Source organism: Mustela nivalis, assembly GCF_964662115.1.
Source record: "Mustela nivalis genome assembly, chromosome: 13".
In the NCBI taxonomy this organism is placed as follows: Eukaryota; Metazoa; Chordata; class Mammalia; order Carnivora; family Mustelidae; genus Mustela; species Mustela nivalis.
The window spans coordinates 1126207-1148216 of record NC_139032.1 but is presented as its reverse complement, the minus strand read 5'-3'; the positions used below and the strand labels follow the sequence as shown (position 1 = coordinate 1148216).

The 22010-nt window shown below is 56.8% G+C and overlaps 1 protein-coding gene across 2 annotated transcripts; it reads right to left on the bottom strand.

Moving 5' to 3' along the window:
• Window positions 1-5267: 5267 nt before the first annotated feature.
• Window positions 5268-18719, bottom strand: NFIL3 (nuclear factor, interleukin 3 regulated). 2 transcript variants are annotated; one of them, XM_082694967.1, is made up of 2 exons: window positions 18476-18719; window positions 5268-7103 (listed from the first exon to the last, which is right to left on the bottom strand). In XM_082694967.1, the coding sequence occupies exon 2, from the start codon at window positions 6952-6954 to the stop codon at window positions 5569-5571; it is 1386 nt and encodes a 461-aa protein (XP_082551093.1). In that variant the 5' UTR covers window positions 6955-7103; window positions 18476-18719; the 3' UTR covers window positions 5268-5568. The 2 variants fall into 2 exon arrangements, with proteins under 2 accessions (XP_082551093.1, XP_082551092.1); XM_082694966.1 differs by lacking the exon at window positions 18476-18719 and adding an exon at window positions 17816-18081.
• Between the last annotated feature and the right edge of the window lie 3291 nt (window positions 18720-22010).

The following is a 22010-nucleotide window of genomic DNA, read 5'->3' as shown; positions in this document are numbered from 1 at the left end:
CGTGGGCCCAGGAAGAGCGTCCCAGAGCACAGACGCCGTCGGTGGCCTTGGGCACAATCCCAGGCACCGTAGAGCCTCGCGCATGTGTGCTCACTCGAGAGCCCAGCGGTGCCAGCTGCCCTCCCCGAGGCAAAACCGTTGCCATCAGCGCGCAGGAAGCTGCGCGTGCCGCCTCTGGGTCCACCGTCCCCGCACACGCCTTCCGCTTGCGTGTCTACACACAGCTCCCTTCCCACCGTCACGCAGCGGCCGTGCACCCCTCCCAGAGTCACTCCTCCCTCCCCTCCCCTGGCCTGCCCTGTCCTGCAACAGAGGGTCCCGAGACGACGTCTCCTACAGCCGCTCCCCAAGTGATTCCGGCAATTTCTGCAGCCCAGGACTGCAGGCCCTTCCGCAGCTGGGTCTACATTTACTTTCGGATTTTGTCTGCGCACTCCTCTAAAGGGATTCATTCTCCGGGGACGCAGCACGGCCTCGTGCTTCCCCGTGGTGGGAAGATCCCCGCTCTCCGCTCCTGGGCCGGCCGCGCTCCAGCCCGCCCCTAGCCGGCTTCTGCGCTGGCTGCGACGCCCGTGGGTCCGCAGCCCCTGCTGGGTCGGATGCGAGCTGCTTTCTCAGCTCCTTCCCGCAACGTCGGCTTCTCGCCGGAGCCTACGGCTGTTACCACGTTCAGAGTTTCAGTCTTTCTTTCTCAAGCAAATTCAAAACTCAAAACGAGATCTCTGTATGGGACTGTTGCCCCCACAGCATGCTGAGCTGCACGAAGCCGGGCCGGGCATCCAGAGGCAGCGCATGTCTCTTGAGGGCCACAGGGCCTCCCTCGCCCCCAGGCCCAGGGAAGGTGGCCTCCGAGCCTTAGCCGCCTGGGTGGTCAAGGTCCAGGCCCCTTCCAGATTCTCCGGGTTCCGGAGGGCGTTCCGTCACCACCCCCTTCGCTGCCTGCCCCCGGGTGACAGCCTCGCTGTGCGGAATGCTGACCCAGACGCACGGTCCGTCTGCGGACACGGTCAGACACCCACTCGCACAAAGCGTCGGAGAGCCCGGAGGACGTACTGACGGTGCGGGAGGACAGGGAGACGTGTTTCCCCGCACGTGCATCGGTGGCCGCCCTGGGCCTCTGTCCCCTCCTCCCTGCTCTCCGTTCCCTGCCCTCTTCCCGGCCAAAGCGCCCACGTCCATGTCTCGCACTTTCTCTGCCCAGCACCCACCGCTTTCTCTCGGGGTCAGGGACCGGTGCTGCCACTGTGTTTAGGGGCCCCCTGGGACCCCAGCAGCAGACCAGAAGTTATTTTCTCAAAGAGAAAGTTCCCCGTCTCACGGCTGGTAGACTTCTAACCTTGTTACACTGAACCATCTGCTTCCTGCGGGGGTGGTCCACTCCGGGCGCCTCCTTCCTCGGCTCCGGTGCTGGGCCCCAGGCCGGCAGACCCACGGTGCTCTCTCTTCCATCCTCGGGGTTTCGTCCATGTGCATTTGCAGAACGGCTTTGCTCTGGACCCCCCAGAAGCCTGGACTTGACTCAGGCGCTTTCCCCACGGTAACCTTTTCCTTCTCGAGGGGGAGGACTGACAAGGGGGGGCAGCGGGCGTGCAGGGCTACTCTGCTTGCTCAGTGTGTCCGCTCAGCGACAGCCACGCCTTGGTGGCCCCCGCACGGCGGCACGGCGGCGCGTGCTTGCTCTCCGGACTCCCTCAGCAGTGCTCCTTGTCACCGGACGCCACCTGCTCTCCCTTGCCTGCATTTCTACCGCTTAGTTCCGTTCGTCCTCCGCTTCCTTTTCCCCGCGTCCGCTCGGATCAGCACACGCCGGCTCCGTGGGAAACGCTGCCTAAGCCTTCCTGGCAGTCGTGCGCTACCTCGCCGTCCGGAGACATGCCCGTTCTCTACAGCGCAGAGTCGTGCATTTTCTCCTCCGGCCTCTCGAGTCCCCACCTCTCACGTCCTCCGCAAGTTTTTCCTATTTCAGTTTTCCTGGTGCCCGTAGCTTGGGGGCCCTGGGCAGGTCACGCCCAACAATTGTATCAATTCCTAAACAACCTCCACTCCGGGCTCCCCAATCACGGAAGCAAAACCCGAGAGGGTGCCGCCGGTGACTCGCACTTCCGAGGCATAATTCCTAGTTTCAAAAATAAGTTTCATAGCTGCCAGGGGGTTGGCTTTTTGTAATGTAACATGATTTTTGAAAGTGGTTTGTAACGCGTAATTCCTGTGTGCCAAGACGTGACTCGGCTCCGGAAGCGGCTACACGTGGAGACGCGTGCGGCCCCGAGCGTGGGAAAGCCGGCAGACGTTAGCTGTTTTCTGTGGGAATAGCTGCCCCTTGCAGATAAGCAACATAGTTCTCCCTCGACGGCTACGCAGCAGAGAAGTCGAGATTTCTGCAGCAGCCCCCGTAACCTACGGAGAAAAGCCACTCACGAGCCCGACCAGTTCTCCGATTCCCGGTCTTGCGCCTGCCGCTCGGACATGCTGCCACTCATCTCGCGGGGCTCCTCCTGGGCATGGACCGAAGGGGCACACTGGGTACACGGGCCCCTCTCTGCCTGGTGGCGAGAGGCCCGGTGCTGGCTGCTGAGAGTCTCAGTCTTCCCCTTCCTAAAATGGGCGCAGGAACTAAAGAGATCCTGTTGCAGGGGGCAGGGGGCAGGGGGCAGGGGCAGGCATGTGCTGCTCCGTGGGCCCCGCTGGGGATGGATATGCCTGCCTTCTCCGCCAGGCCATGCCCTACCTGTGGACCCTCCTCCTGGGCAGGTCAAGGGAAGCGCAGCCGCTCCTGCGGCCGGGGCCCCGGGACCCCTGCCAGCCAGCGGGCTGCCCTCCCTCTGTGGCGCCCCACGGCTGCGGTGGGGCCTCTGGGCCTTCGCAGCTTCCTCCCCATCAAGCCGTACGCGAGCACCGCCCTGCTGGCAATGCTTGGGGTATTCGGAGCCTCTCATGCTTGTCTGTGGAGGACGGTTACGGATCGATTCGGCGTGCGGGCATTTGACAGGACTGTGTGCAGCTCTGTGACGGGGAGGGAGAGGCAGCCGCGTTTCCCCTGCCCACAGTGACAGAAGTGCCAGTGTATCCGCACGGTATTTCTTTGGTTCCTGGTGAGTGTGGAATTGGTTTATGCCATTCTTTTATTCTTAAGGAGCAACATTCTTCACGTCATCCCAACGATATCTTAGATCCCTGAAATTATAAGCCAAAATGATGGAGGAAGAAGGGACGCAGTTGTGTTTCAATCCAAATGTTCACTTGACAGTTCCTGTCAGCAGTTACTGTGGAAGGCGCCGGGGCCTCAGGCAGGCCGCTTTGCTTCTGCACTGCTCTGACAGAGGCCTGCTTCTTCCCTAAAATAACTCAGACCTACCTTTCTTTTTGAAATATGTATTTTGTGAGTTTATTTATTTACGTGCTCTCTACCCCCTTGTGGGGCTCGAACTCATGACCTGGAGACCAGGAGTCACGTGCTCCCCTGACTGAGCCCAAGATTCACCTTTCCGGCTCTCATCGGCCGGCTTTCACCCCCGCTCCAGCACCACACAGCACAGATGCTTCCCCCCGTTCCGGGGCCGTTTGTCCAGTCTCCTTAATATCTTCTATTTCAAAAAACATAAAGGAGTGAGGCTTTATGACAAGTATGAAGGAGTAAGGCCGTGGGGTCTGACACGTCTGCTCGTTCCTTTGGAGCGCGCCCTCCTGGGCCTCGTAGCACACCTGACCCTGGGCAGCGGGACAGGTGTCCTCAGGCTTGGACACAACCGCATCCCTACAAGCCGGAGGACACCAAAGCCCCGCCCCCCACGGACTTACTGTTTTGTTTTCCCAACTGTGAACTCGGACGACCTCTTTTTTCCCGTTCAACACAGGAATCTGACTTCACACTGTGTCCCTACTGTGCCCAGGCTGGGCTCGTTTTACCCATTCCAGGCTACCGAGCACTTTGGGATCGTGACCTGCATGCGATCTTCTCGGTCTCCTGGGCTTCAGAACGGTGGAAATGAGAGGGGTTTGCCTCTGGGCCTCACCCAGTCACTGGTACAACATGAACAGGGAAGGCCAACCGCTGAAAAGAAGCCACATCTCTCTACAAGCCACGAAATTTCCAAAGAAATCTGGTCACCGTGACCAAGGGACAGAGTGGAGGGCACGTATGCGCATTATTAACATTGCCTTTAATTGAGAGGGCAGAAATATAAATAAAAATATCATTTCTTTATATTTTAAAAATACAAAGGAGTGAGCTTTTGCTCAAACCTGTCTGCCAAAAAGAAAATGGGATGTCCCCATCCGGCCAGGCCGCAGGGGCAGGTGAGGTAGCGGCGGTGAGCAGAGCGAGGGTGAAGCCCCTCCGCACACACCCCTGAGCCTGAGCCCCTCCGCCCTCTGCAGAACAGGTCGGTGTGGAGTGAGCCGGAGCCAGAGGACAGCAGCTTCGGAGGGGGCTGCACGGGACCGGCCTCCGCCCGCCCCGCCGGGAAGCCAGGCCCACCCTGCCCCAGAAGACTTTCCGACCCACCACGCCGGCTTGCACAGGCAGCCCCGGAGGCCGCGACCGTCCGAGCGTCAGCGGACGTACAGGGACACTTTCCTCTGGGCGTCCGCGTTACCGTTTCTACTGTGAGCGGCTAGTTACGCTCGTCTCTGGCAAACCGGGAAAGGACAAGGGTCATGTGCACCCAGACCATACGTGCCCGCATGGGATAGCTGGTGTGTTCTCTGAAATTTCAGAAACTAAATAAAAATGGAATTTCACTAGCTTAATGCCCTAGACTGTTAGAGTCAAGAACGGTTAAGATTTAGAATGACACAAAAGTGACCTCATCCTTAGTCTTCAGACGCTCTTTCAAAAGAACCTGTGATTAGTAAAGTGGGTCAGTGACTCAACTATTCACATGGACGTGTCAGACTCACAGAAGAGACGGCCCAGAGAGGGTGATGCTGGACCACTTGGATTTTTCGACTTAAAACAACAACAACAACAAACACCCAAAACGGAAGCTGAGAGCAAAATGGATAAAGGGAGTGAGTTAATAAATCAGCCTCAAATGCAAGCAAAGTCATTGTGATTTGTTTGCCCTCTCTTCGGGATGTTTCTGAACTTCCTATAGCCCGGACCAGACTAGAAGAAAACCAAACCATGTGCTGAACTCACATTTCGGCTTCCTGAACGCAGGGGAGTAAACTTCCCTGAATGAGTAAAACACAGAATATCTTAATACCACTTTTGGAACTTAAATTGCTTTTTCTCTTCCGTAAAATCATGTGCAATGGAGCAGAGGTTCTGTGCCTGTCCCCAATCCTTTATTGAAACTGGCAACAGACACGCTTTATAGCAGAACAACAAAAATAATGTCCGATATATACAGTCTTTGCATGGGCTATGTGACTATACACAAGGCAGAGTGAGAACACGATCTAATCTCCATAATAATTTGTGCACAAAAAGACACCCAGCAGACAACGTGTGAACATTACAGTGGAATGACATCACAGGTCCAGTGGAAATTCAGCCTAATACAAAACGTACTCATCTATTGCAAAGGACGGCTTCGTAAACAGCCAGAGCTTCTCAGTAGTGATTCACCCAGAGTCCGAAGCAGAGATCTGGTGTGTGGCGATGAGTCTCTTGAGTGACACCACCTCTGCGGACAAGCTTGCCATGCCCCGCTTCAGAAACAAACCCTCTGGGTCAGACACTTTGTAGCCACTGTCTTGCATCTCCGCAACTCCCGTTTTGAAGCTGTTCTGAGCTTTGCCGTTCAGTTCTTTCGGATGCCAGTGTTCCGATTTGAGAGACCAATCCTGAATGTTGGTCACCTGCACGGAGAAAGGGGGGAGAGCAGAGTGTACCATACTTGGGGCGGCGTGCTGCTCCAGTCCGAAATGCCTCTTGGGCGCCGCGTCGACAGGCGAGGGCGGTTTCGGCGTGGCGTCGAACTCGTGGTCCAAGGCTTCCACTTTGATCTGCATGGCTTTGGCTTTAATGCGCAGCTTGTGCGGCAAGGCGGAGGAGTTCACTTCGGGCACCTTCACCACGGTGGCGTGGGCGCGCTGCAGCTCCACGGGAGAGTGGATGGGGCCCTTGGGCACCTGCTGCTCGTCCTCCCCGTCGGACGACTTCCCCACCGCGCCGTCGTCCGTCTCGGACGTCCTGGGGGAGTTGCTGGAGGACCGGGCGACCTGCAGCAGAGGGGGCGAGTGGGAGAAGCCGGGGAACGCGGCCCCCATCAGGCTCTGGTACACGGAGGCCCGGAAGGCGCCCCGCTCGTCGCCAGGCTCCCGCACGTAGGTCTCCAGCTCCACCGGCTCTTGCTTGATGGCCTGGAACTTGCCGTCGGGGCTCCCGCAGCCGCCCCGCGCGGCCCCGTCCAGCGAGGGCTCCAGCGAGGACGCGTCGGAGACGTCGGACAGGGAGGCCTGCGGGGAGTGCTTGATGACGGAGATGCAGCCGCCGCTCACCACCGACGGCTCCTGCTCATCCACGAAGGGGCTGGCGCTGGACTTGGACGCGGGGTAGTCCTGGAAGTACACGGCGGCGGAGTGACTGAGCTTCTGGATCTCCTGGGCATAGGCTGCGGAGCTAATTAAACCAAACTTCAATTTGAGGGACAGCAGCTCAGCTTTTAAAGTCGCGTTCTCCTCTCCCAGGGCGATCAGTTTGTTCTCCAAGACCAGGTCATTGAGGCGGCGCTTCTCCCGAGACCTCTTGGCCGCTTCATTATTTTTCCGCCTCTTTTCCCAATACATGGCGTCCTTCTTCTCGTCGGGAATGAACTCCCGCTTCCTCCGGCAGGCCGAGGACTTGCTCTTGCCCACGCTGCCTTCGCTCAGAAGCAGCTCCTCGCCCGCCGTCAAGTCTTCCGAGACCTCGGTCAAGGCCGCGTTCAGCACCATCTTGTCCACGCCGTTGCCAGCGTCCAGGGACACCTGCTCCTTCTTGATGGTCTGCATTTTCCTCAGCTGCATCAGAATCACACAGAACCCCTTCCCCAGGATTCACAAGCGCTTTAAAAGCTGCGGTGCACAAGCCATCAACGTTCTCTCTCCGGCTCTGCTGTCGAACGAATCTCGCCGGCGCGTCTTCCGAGCGGAGCAGGCGCCCTCCTCCCACGTCCCTGCAACACAGGAAAAGAACGTCACCCACCGGCCAACAGGTCCCGCCAGGCGCGCACGAGGCACTGCGCTCGGCAGGGTCCGAACTCAACACAGCGCTTGCCCTCGAGGAGGCTGGGGACGGAGATGGGGCCCCGCGGCCTGGGCTGGAAGCGGCGGAGGACAGTCCCCAGCGAGACCTCCCAGCAGGGTGCCGCGTGGCCCACGACGGAGGGAGCAAACACACGCGAGGCCGGGGAGAAACCGAGGAAGCCGTTTCAGGAGCGGAAACGTGTGTGCGCGGGGTGGGGGGCAGGCGGGGACGAGACATCCCGGGAAGGAAAGCCCAGATCGCCTCTGGCTGGTTAAGTCTTGAGCGGCAGCCGCGCGTCGTGGTGGTCCCGAGTAACTTCGGCGGACACGCCAGCAGCGCAGGGCGAACACGCTCACCCCCCAAGAGAACTTTCCCAGGTGAACGCGCGCCCGTACAGAAATTCTGCAAGTACGCGGAATAAAGTACATTTCAGAGCAAAATCTGTGTCTGAACAAAAATGAGAACAAAAGCCACAAGCCGGCGGAGTCGTGGTGGTTCTGCTCCGACTCCAGCGCCGAGGCACACCTGCCCGCCAGGCCCGGGCCGCGCTGTCCCAGGACGCCCACAGCCCCCGCCCCGGCGCCTCCCCAGCGCCAGATCTTGGGGTGCGTCCCTGCTATGACGTCAGATCCGTTCCTTCTTTTTTCTGGCTCCTCCACACTGATTTATCAAATGTCCCCTTAAGGCTGAAGCACGCCAGCCAGGTGCCTGATTTGGTCCTGGAAACTGTCCCAGTAGATTTCATTGACAACAGTTTGGGACTAGAATAAACAGTTACTCTTCAAAGGGACCTTTTTCCCCCTTTTTTTAAAGTACAGTGCATTCTTGAAACTTAAAATTATTTTAGACCCGGAGAATGTAATTTCTTTCCATTTTACTAATTAGTTTTAAACTAAATATTAAAAAAAAAAAAAACCCTCAAAAATAGAACCGTCAGCTAGCTTTCTTTTCCACTGATGAGATATTTATAATCTGAATTTGGGTTGACATGAGGTAATAAACCCATATTAGATTCCAGTAACAATCTTTTTATGGTGCTTTTGGGATCCCACTGTGTTTCTCGACGGCTTCTCGGCCCGATTTCCCAGTAGGTAATACTCTCGTAAAGCAGACCACCGTTCACTCAGTGCTATCTGCATACGGCACTCTCTCCTGCCACATTAAAAAGATTTAATGTTTTTGTTTTACATCACCCTCCCTTTCTTGTGCATAGTTTTGTAATGACTAATGAAGTAAAGGTTAATTTTATCAGCTGGAAAAGCGTGCCAGCTTCTTGCGCCTTTTCCAGAAGGAACAGAAGAAATGATGTAATGATTTCAGGATCATAAAGACTAAGGTTTTAATGCCACATTTTTGTCCGTCAGGCTGAGCCAACGTGGAAGCAGTTGCGACTTAGCGAAGCCCATGATTAATAATACCGAGGTTCTGTTTGTTTTTGACGACAGGACGGGAAGGCGAGGAGTCTTTACGGCAGGCAGAGGCGGCGTCAAAAGGAATCTCGTTATCACTCGGTACAACACTGTTCTGCACATTCCCACTCAGGCTTCGCCTTCCGACACCAACACCCGTCTTTCCTCGACACTATCAGTGGACTCCTGGCTGCGGCCCCCTGGGTACTACTGGTTTCCAAGCATCATACAACTCCTTGAACACTCATTCTGGATAGATTTTCCACCGGAGACGCACTCTTCTCCCCTGCATTTTAAAATGCATCCCCACCTTTAAAAAAAAAAAAAAAGTCACATTCCTTTTATAGCCGCCTTCCCCTGTGAGCTCCGCACTTACACGTTGGAAAAGCCCCACCATCCTGCCTTAGTTACTCTTCCTAAACTTTTCCTTATTTCATCACCTCTTACCCATTTTCAGCATTTCAAATCCACCAGGGGGTGGAGACTTTCCAGCCTCCCGGCCCAGGGGCCTGGCAGAGTGGGGCAGGCGGCCCTCACCAGATTGCCCCGCTCCATCTACCAAAAGTACCCCTAGTCCTAGCATCTCCATGAGCCCTGTCTTCTCGCCGTCGGAGCGCTGCGTGTCCACTCTGTCATCTCTAGAACTTCCTCGGGACATTCAAAACCTACGGCAAGTCTCCTTTCTTTTTGATCTTCTTCCCACGTGAGTTTTACCACACGGACTAGGATCTGACGTCTGCCCTCACCTGCAAATATTGTCTCTCTGAGTCACGGGCAAATCACCACCTACTATCTTAAGAGGATCTTCTGTAACATTTTTTATCAAATAATCTTGCAGCGTTGGAAAAAGTTTCTCATGCACGTGAGGCACCGCAGAGCAGGTGCACATTTCATACACCGCACCCTCCGCGGGTCTGCTCTGTGCCCCCAACCAGCCTGCAGTCCTTCCCAGGGGCACGTCCTCGTAACACGCTGGACACAGGGCATCTGACATTGGGCTGGCAGACGCTCATTCGCCTTACCCGAGAGAATTCTGTAAACGAAACACTTTCTGATAGTTTTCTTGACCGAATATTATTACGTCTTCTATGACATCACGTATTCTAAAAAAAAGACATCGTACTTGTTAACACACAGCTTCTCTCATTAACTGGTTCACCCGACACACACGGCGTGCGGGCCACCAGGCACTGAGCCAGACGGGGGCACATAAAGAGGGAGGGAACCAAACTGGAGAGTCCGGGAGCTTCTCGTCTCCGGCAGGAGCCAGACGGAGAACCCAGCGCTCGCGAAGGCTCGCACCACGGGCGCCGTCAGCGTGGCGTCGGGTCCCACCTGGGACGTCCCACCTGTTTCTTGGTCGTGGTGACGACAGCACAGCGATCCCAACGGGTGCCGTGTACGGAACACGTGCCGCACAGCAGGTGCCGGGGGCCTGGCCTGTCCCATGTGCGTCACCCCCACGATGACGCTTTTCAAAACAGAACCGGCTCGGAGACGTTGGTGGCTTGCCCCGCGGCCCCAGCCGGCGACGCAGCAGAGCGGACTCCAGCCCAGACCCCGGTCCGGCTCCGGCCCGCGGCGTCTCCACGCTCCGCGGGTGGGTCTGGCGCGCGCCCGATTCGTCTCCTGGACGCCCGCACGGACACCGTCACTGCCGGCAGTACTGCACCACGAGATGTGGCCACGACTGCCTTAGGGCAACCCAGATGCCACCCGGAGCTCTCCCCCGCGTCTCTGGCCGTGGTGTGAGATCCCGAGTACAGAATCAGCCGCAGGAACAGGCTACGCGCTGGCCTCTGCCGAGCTGCGGTCTCCCCGCCATGCGGCGCGTTACAACAGGGGACGAGGGAAACTGCAGCGGCGGCGGCGCCTATGATTTTTGGGTCAAAAACAAAATGTACGCAGGTTCAGCGTGGAGGGTCGGTAAGTGGCTGAAACACAGAGAGCCTGAGTGACTTTCCCAGGATCACACAGCGCTCATGGGCAGAGAAGCGCCTAAGAATGCAGTCGTGTCCCCTGACAGTGAACTCACAGGAAAGACCTCAGGGGGCTTATACGCGGCCTTCTGACACATCATTTGTACTCCGCCTTCATACTCCACTCGTGACTTTCTTCCAAACCCCAGCATTCTCCCTTTGGGTGGATTTAAGCCTCTGCATCACGCTTTCCGGCCACCACCCGTGCTGGGCTGCGGGCACCCCTTCGAGTTCCCTTCTTGAGTAACTGTCCCTTAGTGTCCTTTCTGGGACGCTGGCATGTTCGGGAGGTCAGCCTCATCAGCTCCGTTAGATGACAGGGCTGCGTCATCAGGACACGGATGAAAAGAGCAATCGAAGCGCAGAAGACACCGCTTTCCAGCCGATGGGTCCTCCCGTCCCCTACACGGGCGCGCCGTCTCCAAGTGCTTTTTCACAGCACGGAACGTTCCCTGGGTTTTGTAAACGCTGAGTTGTGATGTGTATTCAAGTCAGAAGACCCCAACGTGATCTTTAATTAAGTTTAAAATTTGGTTTAAAAAAGTCTAAAAAAAGAATAAAAGTTCACAACATGAAGCCTCCCCCTAATTCTTTCTCAAGGACGGACAGAGTCACTTCTGCTTCCGGAGACAGAGCTGTGCCTGTCCCGGCCCCCAGCGCCCCTCTCAGAAGAGCCAGGGGAAGTCTTCTTGCAAACAGCCTGTGTCACATATTTTGATTTGAAAATTCTGTCTACACAAAATGCGATGCTATCCGATGTGCTTCATGTTTTGGAAACATTTTCTAATAGAACGCTCGTCCCCCACCCTCCGGATGTGCCACTTACGCCCTCGGAGCACAGTGTAGATGCCGTTCAAGGAGACAAACAAACCATTTCATCTCCTGGTAAACTCTCGCGGCACTAAGCAGACAGCTGCTTGTCTTTGCGACAGGTGTCATTTCGGTGAAAAATAAGTGAAGTTAATCAATTCACAGCTCTTTAAGCTATTAAAACGAGCAAAATGTCAACTGGGCTTCTTGCGGTAGGTGAACCACCGAGGACACGACTGTCTCAGTAAAACGCTTTACTCTGTTCATGGATCAGAACGACATCAGGACTGAAAAGCGGAGCCCAAGCGGGGAAGAAACACGCATGTGCGGTCACGGGGGCCGGGTGATGAAAGATCAGGGAGCACTGAAGTCGCAGGGGGATTTTCTAATCAGGCTGAAAAATTCAAGGCTTTTAGTTTTTAAAGTAACCTCTATGCCCAACATGTGGCTGGAACTCACGACCCCAAGATCAAGAGTCGCACCCTCTACCGACTGAGCCAGCAGATGCCCCAGAGATTTTTTAAATAAACAAAACTACGTGAAACCTGTCTAATTGCCAATGAAGTACCTTCCGTTCAAGAATATAATTGTGTCCCGTAACACAGACTTCAGCCCTAATGTTAGAGAGGAACGTGTACTGATCCAGATAGAAACACAATATACAGGGACCCTCCTGCTTTGCCAGAATCTGTCCTGTCATAGCAACAAACTAACCTACTTTTTCTCCTTGGTCGTATTTGTAAACAAATGTGTCAAAATCTGATCAAGTTTACGCTCCGTGAAAATACTTCAAGTTTCTTGCTCTCTCAGTCCTCAACAAAGGACCACTTAAAAATTAGATTCAATCTTAACAAAAAGGACAACATCGCATTCTGTGGTAGCTGATACAACTTAAGGGACTGAAATATGAAACAGTATCACTCGGCACTCTTCTGTAAGAGAGTGTCTGTGACCTACAGCGCACCGTGGAAATTTTCGGAAGACGGTGCGGAAGCGCACAGATGCTAACACACAGGAACGACGGGACGGCTGGAGAACAACAGACCAAACACACCCTCCTGACGAGGGAGAGGAATGGGGAGCGGGGCCGGGGGGAGAAGGAAGAGGAATCATAACGCATTTTAAAAAGCCACAGACCCTTCAAAGTGGGGACCCCTAGTTTCCTTGCTACTTCCAAAGATCAATGTATCTTTGACAACGAACCTGCAATCTAAAGGACGCCAACAAGCACAAAGTCACCCTGTTACAGGAAATTCTGCCATTGGCTCGCACCAGCAGAGCCTGTGCAGCACGCGGAAGGGTGACAGGGAATGGTGTAGGTGCAGGGCGGGGGGGGGGGGCAGGGAAAGTTCTTGAATGCTTGTAAGTTCCCTGAAGAACCACTGCGGCGCTCCTCAGCTTGACGTTCTGATCTCTTCTAATTTCACTTTCCTGCCCCCTTGAGCAGATAATCACAAATGTCATTTACTTTATTACATGCCTTGTGAATAGGATGGATTTTTAAAAAAATGTTTCCATGTTTACTTGAAGACTGTTGAACTGCCAGTTGAGATCCTTGGAGAGTTAATTGATAAAAGACACCATATTCTGATAACTAAAGGCCTATAATACAAAGATCATTCTGACTCCAACGAAATTGAGTCCTCAAAGCACATATTATTATGAATGGCATCTAGAAAAATCCCTGCTAACTTTCTTATCATAAAAACAACCTTAAGCTCTCTAATTAAAACCATAAGAGAAATGGTATTTTTTTAAGTTTTTTTTTTTTAAAGTTATTTGCAAAGAAATTTGAGAGGTAATTGGGGGCAATGGTAATACAGATTCATTTTGAAACCAAAAAACTCTTATGTAATGTCTGTGATCAAAGGTCAATGTCTTTCGACATTCTCAATGAGTCTGATCTGGATAAAAATCAACTCAAATACAACTTAGGAAAATAACAGGATATCAGACAATGTGTCAATGCTGTGAAATACTGGCACACCTCACAAAACCCAGAAATGCATATTAAAGGAGCTTCAATTGCATTGTTTCTGTCATATTTTGAATCGAATCCCAAGTGTGCTCTCATTCCCTCAATACAAATTAAAAATAAACAACTCCTCACGGCATCAGTGCCATCTGGATTACAATGGAAATAATGAAGTATGTGTGATTTCAGCGCGGGTAAAAATAAAGCCGAGGCAATATGACTGCACCTTTTCCATTCCATGCGGCAATCACATTCACTTCGCGGAGCTGACGACCGACCAAGGCAAGGTCAACTAGAAATATCCACTCCGTGGGTGAGTCAGGCAGTTGCTCAACGCGGGAAAGCGCTCTAACAAAGGGTTTTTAATTTTCAGGTTGTTGCATCACACTGATGTTATAATTGGGCTGCGCAAAGATAAGCCTTTAACACAGAAAAGGAAACTGTTGCAAAGACTCCAGTGAGCTAGCATTCACACTCTGGGGAGGGAGGGGGAGTGTTACTAGCACAGCCCACCCCCCCTTTCCCGTTCTCGGGCTGGTGGACTGGGCTGCTAACCCATGTCTCCGTGCCTCCAGTCCCTCACCTATAAAATGGGGATGGTGACAGAACCAGCCCAGAGCCAGGCACAAGCAGGCGAAGGGGCTGGGAAGTACTAGGTCTTCGTCTCGGCAGCATCAAGGCAAGGAGGCTGGCGAGCCAGGACGTTTGAGCCTCTCGCGATTCTTAGGGAAGCCCTGCCCTGCGCCGCAGGTAGAAGACTCAACCAGATGAAATCTTGTGTATTAGTCAAAAGGGCCAACCATCAGCAGTTTCACGGGGCACGGCCTTGGCTGTCAACCACGCAGCCCGCACACATTCCTTCCCAGAGGGCTCATCTGTGGGGTCTAAGCAGCCTGCGCTGGTCTGGGGCCACAGAAGCGTAGAGATGCGCATCATCAGGCCACGGAAAACCATCCGAGTGGTCCAAGGAACTGGGCAAAGCCAGGGCTCTGTGGCACGCGTCTCGTCACTCCTGCCACAGCGACTGGCCTCTCTGTTCCTGCCAGCACTTCCCCTACATCAACCCGGTGATCTAGGAGGCCTGCAACACGGCCAAGAATTCACTTCCCACTGAAGTTACCATCGAACACAATGGCACACAGTTTTAAGAGAAGAAAAAAAAGTAATCATTGTTACAACAAAAATGGATCCCAAGAAGGATCTTTAACTACAGGGTCTAACTCAAACCTCAGTCCCTACTACTGTTACTGGACAGAGATGCAGGCAGCGAAAAATGAAGGTGAATATTTTTATTTAAGACAACGAACCAGTCTGTTTGCTGGTGGTTTGCTGAGCTCCTCACAACTGCCCAGCCGGATAGGTCTTACTCCCTCAGTTTGCCCTGGACACCGGTGGAGATCACAGCGGCTCCCAAAATCACAGGCCCGGGCTGAGGGCGCAGCTCTTCTGGACCCGAGCTCTCAGCACTCCGCCAAGCTGGTCGCTGGCGCTGGACAGTGGCCTGGACTCCAGAGAGGAACTGGATCAGGGGCACGGACTTAGGATGTGATCGCACAGAAACCAACTTTTCAGCAAAGCGGCCTGCGGGAGAACACGCGTGATGCCGCCCGAAGCCCCGGCGCACCGGCTGCCCCGGTCTGCGCGCGGGGACGGGCGGGCTGATGTCCGACAGCAGGACCGCGGCGTCTGCGTGGGCGGTGTGGTTTTTGTTTTATTTTGAACTCGGGGGATGCAAGTTCTTTCTACTCTAGCCTTTGACCACACTACGTGAAGGTTCAAAAAAGACCAAAAAACACAACATCAGCTCGACTGTGGCCACAGCCAAGCCCGGCGCTCCTTTCCGTCACCAGCGGGGCGGGAGCGCCCCCACCCCCGGGGCCGCGGGCCGCTGACATTTGGAGGCGTTGTCGGTCTCCCTCACTCGGCGAATCGAGAAGCGCGCGGCTCCCAAATACAATGACGGCTCCAGGAACAAAGGTGTCCGCGGCGCTCGGAGGCTCCCCGGGCAGAGGCAGGAGGCAGGCCGCTCCGGCCGCTCCGGCCGCCCGGCCGCCCTGTCCTTGCGCCTCGCCCCGGGCGCCGCTCGCTCCTCCCCAGCTCCCCTCCCAGCCCTCCGCCGCCGCGCTCCTCTCCCCGCCCTCGGCCCGGCGAACCCCGAGCGCGCCCGCGCTCCCCGGCCCAGGTCCCTCCGCGCCCCCAGCGCGGCGCCTCACCGGGACCCGCCCCCGCCGGGTGGGCGGCGCAGCGGGGCCTCGGCGCTCGCAGGACCCCCTCGCCAGAACAAAGGAATGTGGGGAGGGGGCGAGGACGCGCGCAGGCCGCCGTGCGGCTCCGGCCCAAGCGCCGCCCAGGGCGCTCCCGGGTCCCGACCCTGGGCCCCCACGCGCCGCCCCCACCTCCCGGCCCCCTGCCTCCTTCCCCCCAGGGCCCGCAGGCGGGAGGGGCGCGCCACTGGAGGTCGCGATCGGAAGGTGGCGCTGCGCGTTCCGCGGCAGGCCCGGGGCTCCCTGCCCAAGCTCCAAAGTAGGTCGGGGTCTGACACCGGGGGGCCTGGAGCAATATTAGCTTGTTGGAAAGCAGCTGCGATTATTGGGGGTAATATAATTTGTTCTAGGGATGAATGTCTATAACACGCCCCCCCCCCAAAAAAAAACTCGAACCCTGTTCTGTAGTTATTTAAATGTTAAGTCAGGGGGGAAAAAACCTGACATATACACACCATCATATACATATATTCACACCTAATTACACTACCTAAGAGTGCTGGAGGAAATTTAAAATCTCGGTATATTATATGTCCATATATACTCACAGGAATAAAACTGGGGTATCTACACCAAAATGCAATCCACTAACCTATATCTGTTTCCCATAAATCATGTCTAGCCTGGAGAAAAAAAATACCCACGATGTGAAATAAATACTTGTGACCTCATTCCCTGTTGTTATTTACAAAAGCCAAGACCAGAAGACGACACTTGGCCATCCCCTGCTGTTCTCAGGGAACACAGCAGTTTCCTCAAGTGTCCTTCATAAAGAGAAACGGGAGTCCGCATCCAGCAAGTCACCCGGCTCTGCGAAATGCCTTCCTAAAAATACAATCTTATCAAAGGTCTCCGAAGGCGTGGAGTTAAAACTACGGCAAATGGCCTTGAACTTGAATCTGCACACAGCCCTGGAGAAAACACCAGAAATAGCGCGGCGAGGCCACAATTGTTAAAACGCGATAGGCTAAATTTAGAAGAACGCACATTTCATTTAGGGCTAAAGACACACATTCGGCAGCGTGAGCCAACTCAGTGCTTTACCGGGTTGTCTACTTTCCTGTTTAAAATATCCTTAAAAAAAAAAAAAGAAAGAAAGAAAGAAAGAAAGAAAAGGAAAACTGTTACAGTGACATTTTAAAGGCTGGGACTGTCCTACTTTCTTTGTAGCAGGAATATAAAATCATGTAACGAGCTCCCGTTTCCTATGCTGACTGCCAGCAAAGTCGGCGGTTACATAAGGCCACATTTCCAGGAAACTATTATGTGATCTGTCTCGTGTCTGAAAAAGCAATGACAAGAAGGTGAGAAACAGGGCGGATGGAACGGAACGCGTGAAAATCAAGAAGCTGGGGAGGTGGACGCCACAAGGGTTCGTCCCGGATTTAAACAGACTAGCTCGGGACACCTACGGGGCGAACCCCGGGAGGATCCAAGATCGGAACGCGGCGCGGGGAATTCTGCACGGCGCGTAGGAGCGCCGAGGGCACGTCTTTCTCCTGGGGTCGCGGCATAGCTGTCCACAACGTCCCCAGCGCCCGCATCCCGGCGCCGTCCGCGCACACGCCCACCGCGGCCCGGAACCCCGGCCCGGGTCCCGCGGCGGACAGATTATGCAATCCGCGCAAGGACACAGCCCACAACCTTCCCGGGCGCCGGCCGCGCGCGCTGACGACAGACAGGGTGGGAGACGTCGGAGCCGACACAGCCCCTGACACGGGCAGACGCGGGCGCGCATTCCCGGGATGCCGTCACGGTTCACGCTGCCGACGCGCCTGCTCCGCCGGCCGCCCCGGACGAGCCCCGGCCCTCGGCGCCCCGCGCCCCCGCCGCCGGCCCCGCGGGACGGACGAGGAAGCAGGCAGCGCCGCGCTCCCCGCTCGAGGTGGCTCAGTCCCCGGCGCTCTCCTCCGCCGAACATCAATTTTCCCGAAATCCGGAGACATTATGCAACCGCGGCGGGGGGGCGCGGGCCGGCGCGAGGGCGCTGCAGCCGGGGCGGCCGCCTTAGGGTGGCGAGTCCCCCCCCCGCGCCAAGGCAGCAAAAGTTTATGTAACGAACGCCCCGCGCACTCTCGCCGCCGCCGGCCAGCCCCGCGCGCAGCCCGGCCCGCGCCCCGCGCCCCGCGCCCGCCGGCCGCGCGCCCCGGCAGCGAGCGGGGAGCGGGGCGCCGGGCCGGGCCGGCGGTGGGCGGAGCGCTTACCGTGTTCCTGCTCTCGGGCCGGCGAGCCCGGGCGGCGGGGAGAGCGCGCGGGCGGCCGGGAGCGGGGCGCGGGGCTCGGGCCGGGCCTCCGGGGCGGCGGGCGGCGGCGAGGGCGCGGCGCGGGAGGCGGGCGGCGCGCCGGGTCCGCGGGCGCCGTGGCCGCGCCGGGAGATGTGTGTTAGTAGGTCAGTTCCGAGCGCCGCGCTACGTCGCCGCCCGCCAGCCTCGCGGTGATGGGCGGCCGCGGCCCCAATCGCCGCGCCCGCACCCGCCCCCGGCCCGCCGCCAATGGCCGCGGCCGGCGGGGGCGGGCTCTCCGCGGCCCCGCCCCCGGCCCGCCCCCCGCGCCCCCCCCCGCCCGCTCCCCGCCCCCCCGCCCCGCCCCCACCTCCGCGCTGCGCCGCCGGCCGCCCGCGTCCCTCCGCGACCGCGGCCAGCGCCGCCGCCCGAGCGCCGCGAGGATCCGCGCTCCGCGCTGGGCTGGCGCAGCGGCCGGCGCCGGCGTCCCCAGCGGAGGGACCGAGACGCCCCCCGCGGCCCCCGCCGTCCGGCTCTCCCGCCGCCGCCTTCGCCCTCCGGCGCCGCGGAGCCTCCGGGAGCCCCGGTCCGCGCTCGCTCGCGGGCGCTTTTTGTCTCCCGAGCACGCAGCGGCGGGGCTACCTGTTGCCGACCCGCTGCCCGGCCGAGGCCCGCGGGCGGCGGCGACCCGGGCGTGGCACGGACCTCCGCGGCCCCTCCCCGCCCCCTCGCCGAGGACCGTCCGCCGCCTCCGGGTGGGCGCCGGGGAGGGGGCGCTGGCGAGCCGCGGGCGCGCGGGGCGGGGGCCGTGGGGAGGGGGCCGGGCGGCCGGCTGGGGCCCCGCGGCGCTGCGTCGGCGGCGTGTACAATGCCCCGCGCGTCTCCCCGGGGAGCGCGACGGCCCCGAGCGGGAGACCGCGAGCGCGCAGACGCCGCCCCCTGCACGATTAGGGCGAAGATGACGGACGCGAAGTTGTTGCGTAATGGCACTGGGGAAGGAGGCTGGCCGAGGTCCGTCTGCGCCCGGCCGCGCCGAGAGGCGGCCGCCGCGGGTGCCCGGCCGCTGGCCCGCCGGCGCGCGGAGTGTCCCCGGCGACCTCGGAGCCGGCGCCCCCGTGGTGTCGTTTCTGCCCCGACCGGACGCGGCTGTCTTCTCCCCGGAATTCCCGGCTGCGTAAGACGCGTACAGGAACCGGAGAAATGGCCCCTCGCGGCGCGTTCCCCGGGCAGCGCGCGCGGGAGGCCGTGGCGGCACGTGCGCACCGGGCGCGTTTGCGGACTGAAGCAGCGGACCCGCGGGTCGGCCTCTGCCGGGGGAGCCACGCTCCTCGCGGGGACGCACACGCTGGCCCGGGCGCGGCGTGGCAGGTGCGGGAGGACCCCCTGCTCCGCCGGGACCGCGGGAGCCGGACGCAGTGCCTTCGGGGACGTTCCATTCTTTTCCCCATGACACATTTTTTTTTTTTTTTAAAGAAGAAAAATTTGAACCAAACCCCGAAGGAAAGAGGAGACTGAACCCCCGGCGACCACGGCCGTGCCCGTCATCAATAGAAAACCCTCCTGTGTCTCCCCCGTTCTCCTACTACCCAGTAGTCACAAGCACCCAAGGAGTGATGCTTAAAAATGTTGATCACTTATCACCTGATTTTTGGAAAGCTTCACACTTCGAAGTGTTCTTCAAGGACAATGCTGTGTTTCACAACACACACTTCTTCACAACCCGACTGGTAAAGTGTAGGTTTACCAACAAGGCCCTGACAATTTAGGCACGCAAAATAGGTTTCAATATCTTCCCCAAATCCACTGTCCGGGCCCTCACCAGTTCAAGAGGCATGTCCCTGGCTCTGAGTCTGCCCCTTCTATTAGATATTCATTCCACAGAGCTGACTCTGTTGATGACAATAAGTCTTGGTTTTGGTTTATAATTTCCACTTCTCTCATTTTTTTTTTTTTTTTACTATTAGGTTTGCTTTTTCCAAACCCTCACAATGCCTATTATAGTTTGAAAACTTCCCTTAGATGAAATTAAAACGATATCCGTAAGTCAGTTACCTTTTCAGGGTTAGAAATGCAGCTAATTCCTAGAACCCCAGAGCAATAGAACTCTCTTACCCCACACCTACATATTCTCCACATTGTTCTGCTTTTTGCATAATTTTATAAAATTCCAAAGCTGCTGTAAAATGAATAGTGAATAATGGTTTTATAGAAGGAAAAACTGAAGAAAAGTAGGTAACATGCTTGCAGTCACCCCAGACAATGATGGTGGGGGAGGTGGGGGGGGGAGTCTCTGAACTTGGAAACTGGTTCTGTATGCTGGATTTTGAGACCCGATGTTCCCTTCATTACTGGGGGAGGGTTGGTTCTAGACTGTGCCTGTGCCATATCTGTGCATCGATTTTTGGTGCCATCCTACTCGGAAATCAGAGGCAGTGCAGGAGAGGTCTGTGATACCAACTCAGAAAGTAACTCTAGAGCTCCTCCTGGTGATTGGGAAACCACGGAGCATTACAATGAAGGATCTGTCCCCACTCCCCAAGACGTGGGGTGCCTGATGGCGTATCCTACAATGTTCCGCAACAGGCAAGTGCTTGCAGATGAACACAAGTCAGGGGAGCCTGCGTTGGAAAGAAATGACTCAGCGCAGGGAGGCTTCTAGGAAGACGTCTGGTCCGCAGGGGCCTGGCCGTGGAGCAGGGCTGTGACCAGGCCCCTGAGAGGAGGAGGAACAGGGTTCTTGTTGAAGAATGAAGTCACAGCTTCCTTGCTCTCAGCCCCTGTCAGTCCAGGGGCGGGAGGATGCCAGGGAGGAGGAGGAAGAAAGGGACTCTGATCGGGACGAGGGACAGAAGACGGTCGATCCCATTCAGCTACGTCTGATGACACGCCCAGCGTACTTTCTGGTTAACCAGATATAGGGAGAGCAGAACGATGGACTCCAAGGGTGGCCTCTCCTTCCCGAGCTGGGCAGTGACCTTAAACCTGCAGAACATGGCAAGCTAGAAGATTCCTGAGAGGCAATCTGTCTCCAGAGGTCTTTCCTCGGGGCCTCGACAGGCAGAGGAAGATGCAACCTTGGATACGTAGCGAGAACTGGGGTTAACTGGGTTGGACCGTGGCCGCGGGAGAGCCGCACACCCTGCTTCGTCCCTCGTGGGTCCTTGCAGCACAGGACAGAGTTCCGGGGGCCTCAGGCTCCAGCTTCTCAAAAGAGAGTAGACATCAACAAAATTTTTATTTGGTAAGCTCTCCTGATTTTTCAGTGTTGGCAAGCAATTGGTTAACAAAGAAAAGACCCCATGGCTCGGCGGGCTGGAGGCTGGGCGGGCTGGGCCACCTGATGGGGAATTCTACAGGGGTGCCCGGGGTGGGAGCCATCGAGGGGAGGAGGGCAGGCTCCTAGCTGGAGGCCCCGCTGGGACAGCTCCACCTCACCTGTTCCAGACTGTGGCTTCTGGATTCTTTCTAGGAAACCGTCTGCAGTTAGAAACCCTTTGGCCACCGCTGGGGCCCCAGAGCCAGGCTCAGGGTGGCGAGCCCAGGACCCCGGTGTTCCCACCGCACGGGGCCGACGGAGGGTCTGACGCCCATCCTGTAAACTTCCCAAACTCCAGGTGAAACAATTTCCTGGAACGCAGAAGCTATAGATTCGTTTTGTTTATGAGGTTAGGCCTAAAGCCGAGAGCTAGCGATTGCCACAGCTGGTCCCCCACGGGAGGCTGCCCACACCCGTCAGTATGCGGTACACGCTGGCATTTGGCTTTGACCTCATGAGTCATCGGCTGTTTAGGCCGAAACTTCCTGGAATGGGCATTTCTTTCTTTCCTGCTTGCTCTTTGTTTTGTGTATTTGATGCCATTTCCAGTCATCGGGCTTGATCCTGTCCTCCCCGAGCCGCTCTTTCCTCCTCCTGCCGTTGACCTTTATTCTTCTTCTGTGGTTTCTTCTCCTGATTTATTCCATGTAGGCTTTTTATTATTATTATTATTTTATTTTTAGCTTGCAAGGAGGAGTGGGGGGAATGGCGGGGAGTGACCAGGAGGAGAGCGGAGTTGGGGAAGGACGGACAGAGACCCGTAAGCAGGATGCACACGGGGCACAGAGCCCATTGTGGGGCTCGATCCCACGACCCTGAGATCATGACCTGAGCTGATCAAGAGTCCGACGTTTAGCCAAC

What these genes read in the sequence shown, in the direction of transcription:
- NFIL3 (XM_082694967.1), bottom strand. Translation starts at nt 6,954, where the DNA reads ATGCAGCTGAGGAAAATGCAGACCATCAAGAAGGAGCAGGTGTCCCTG.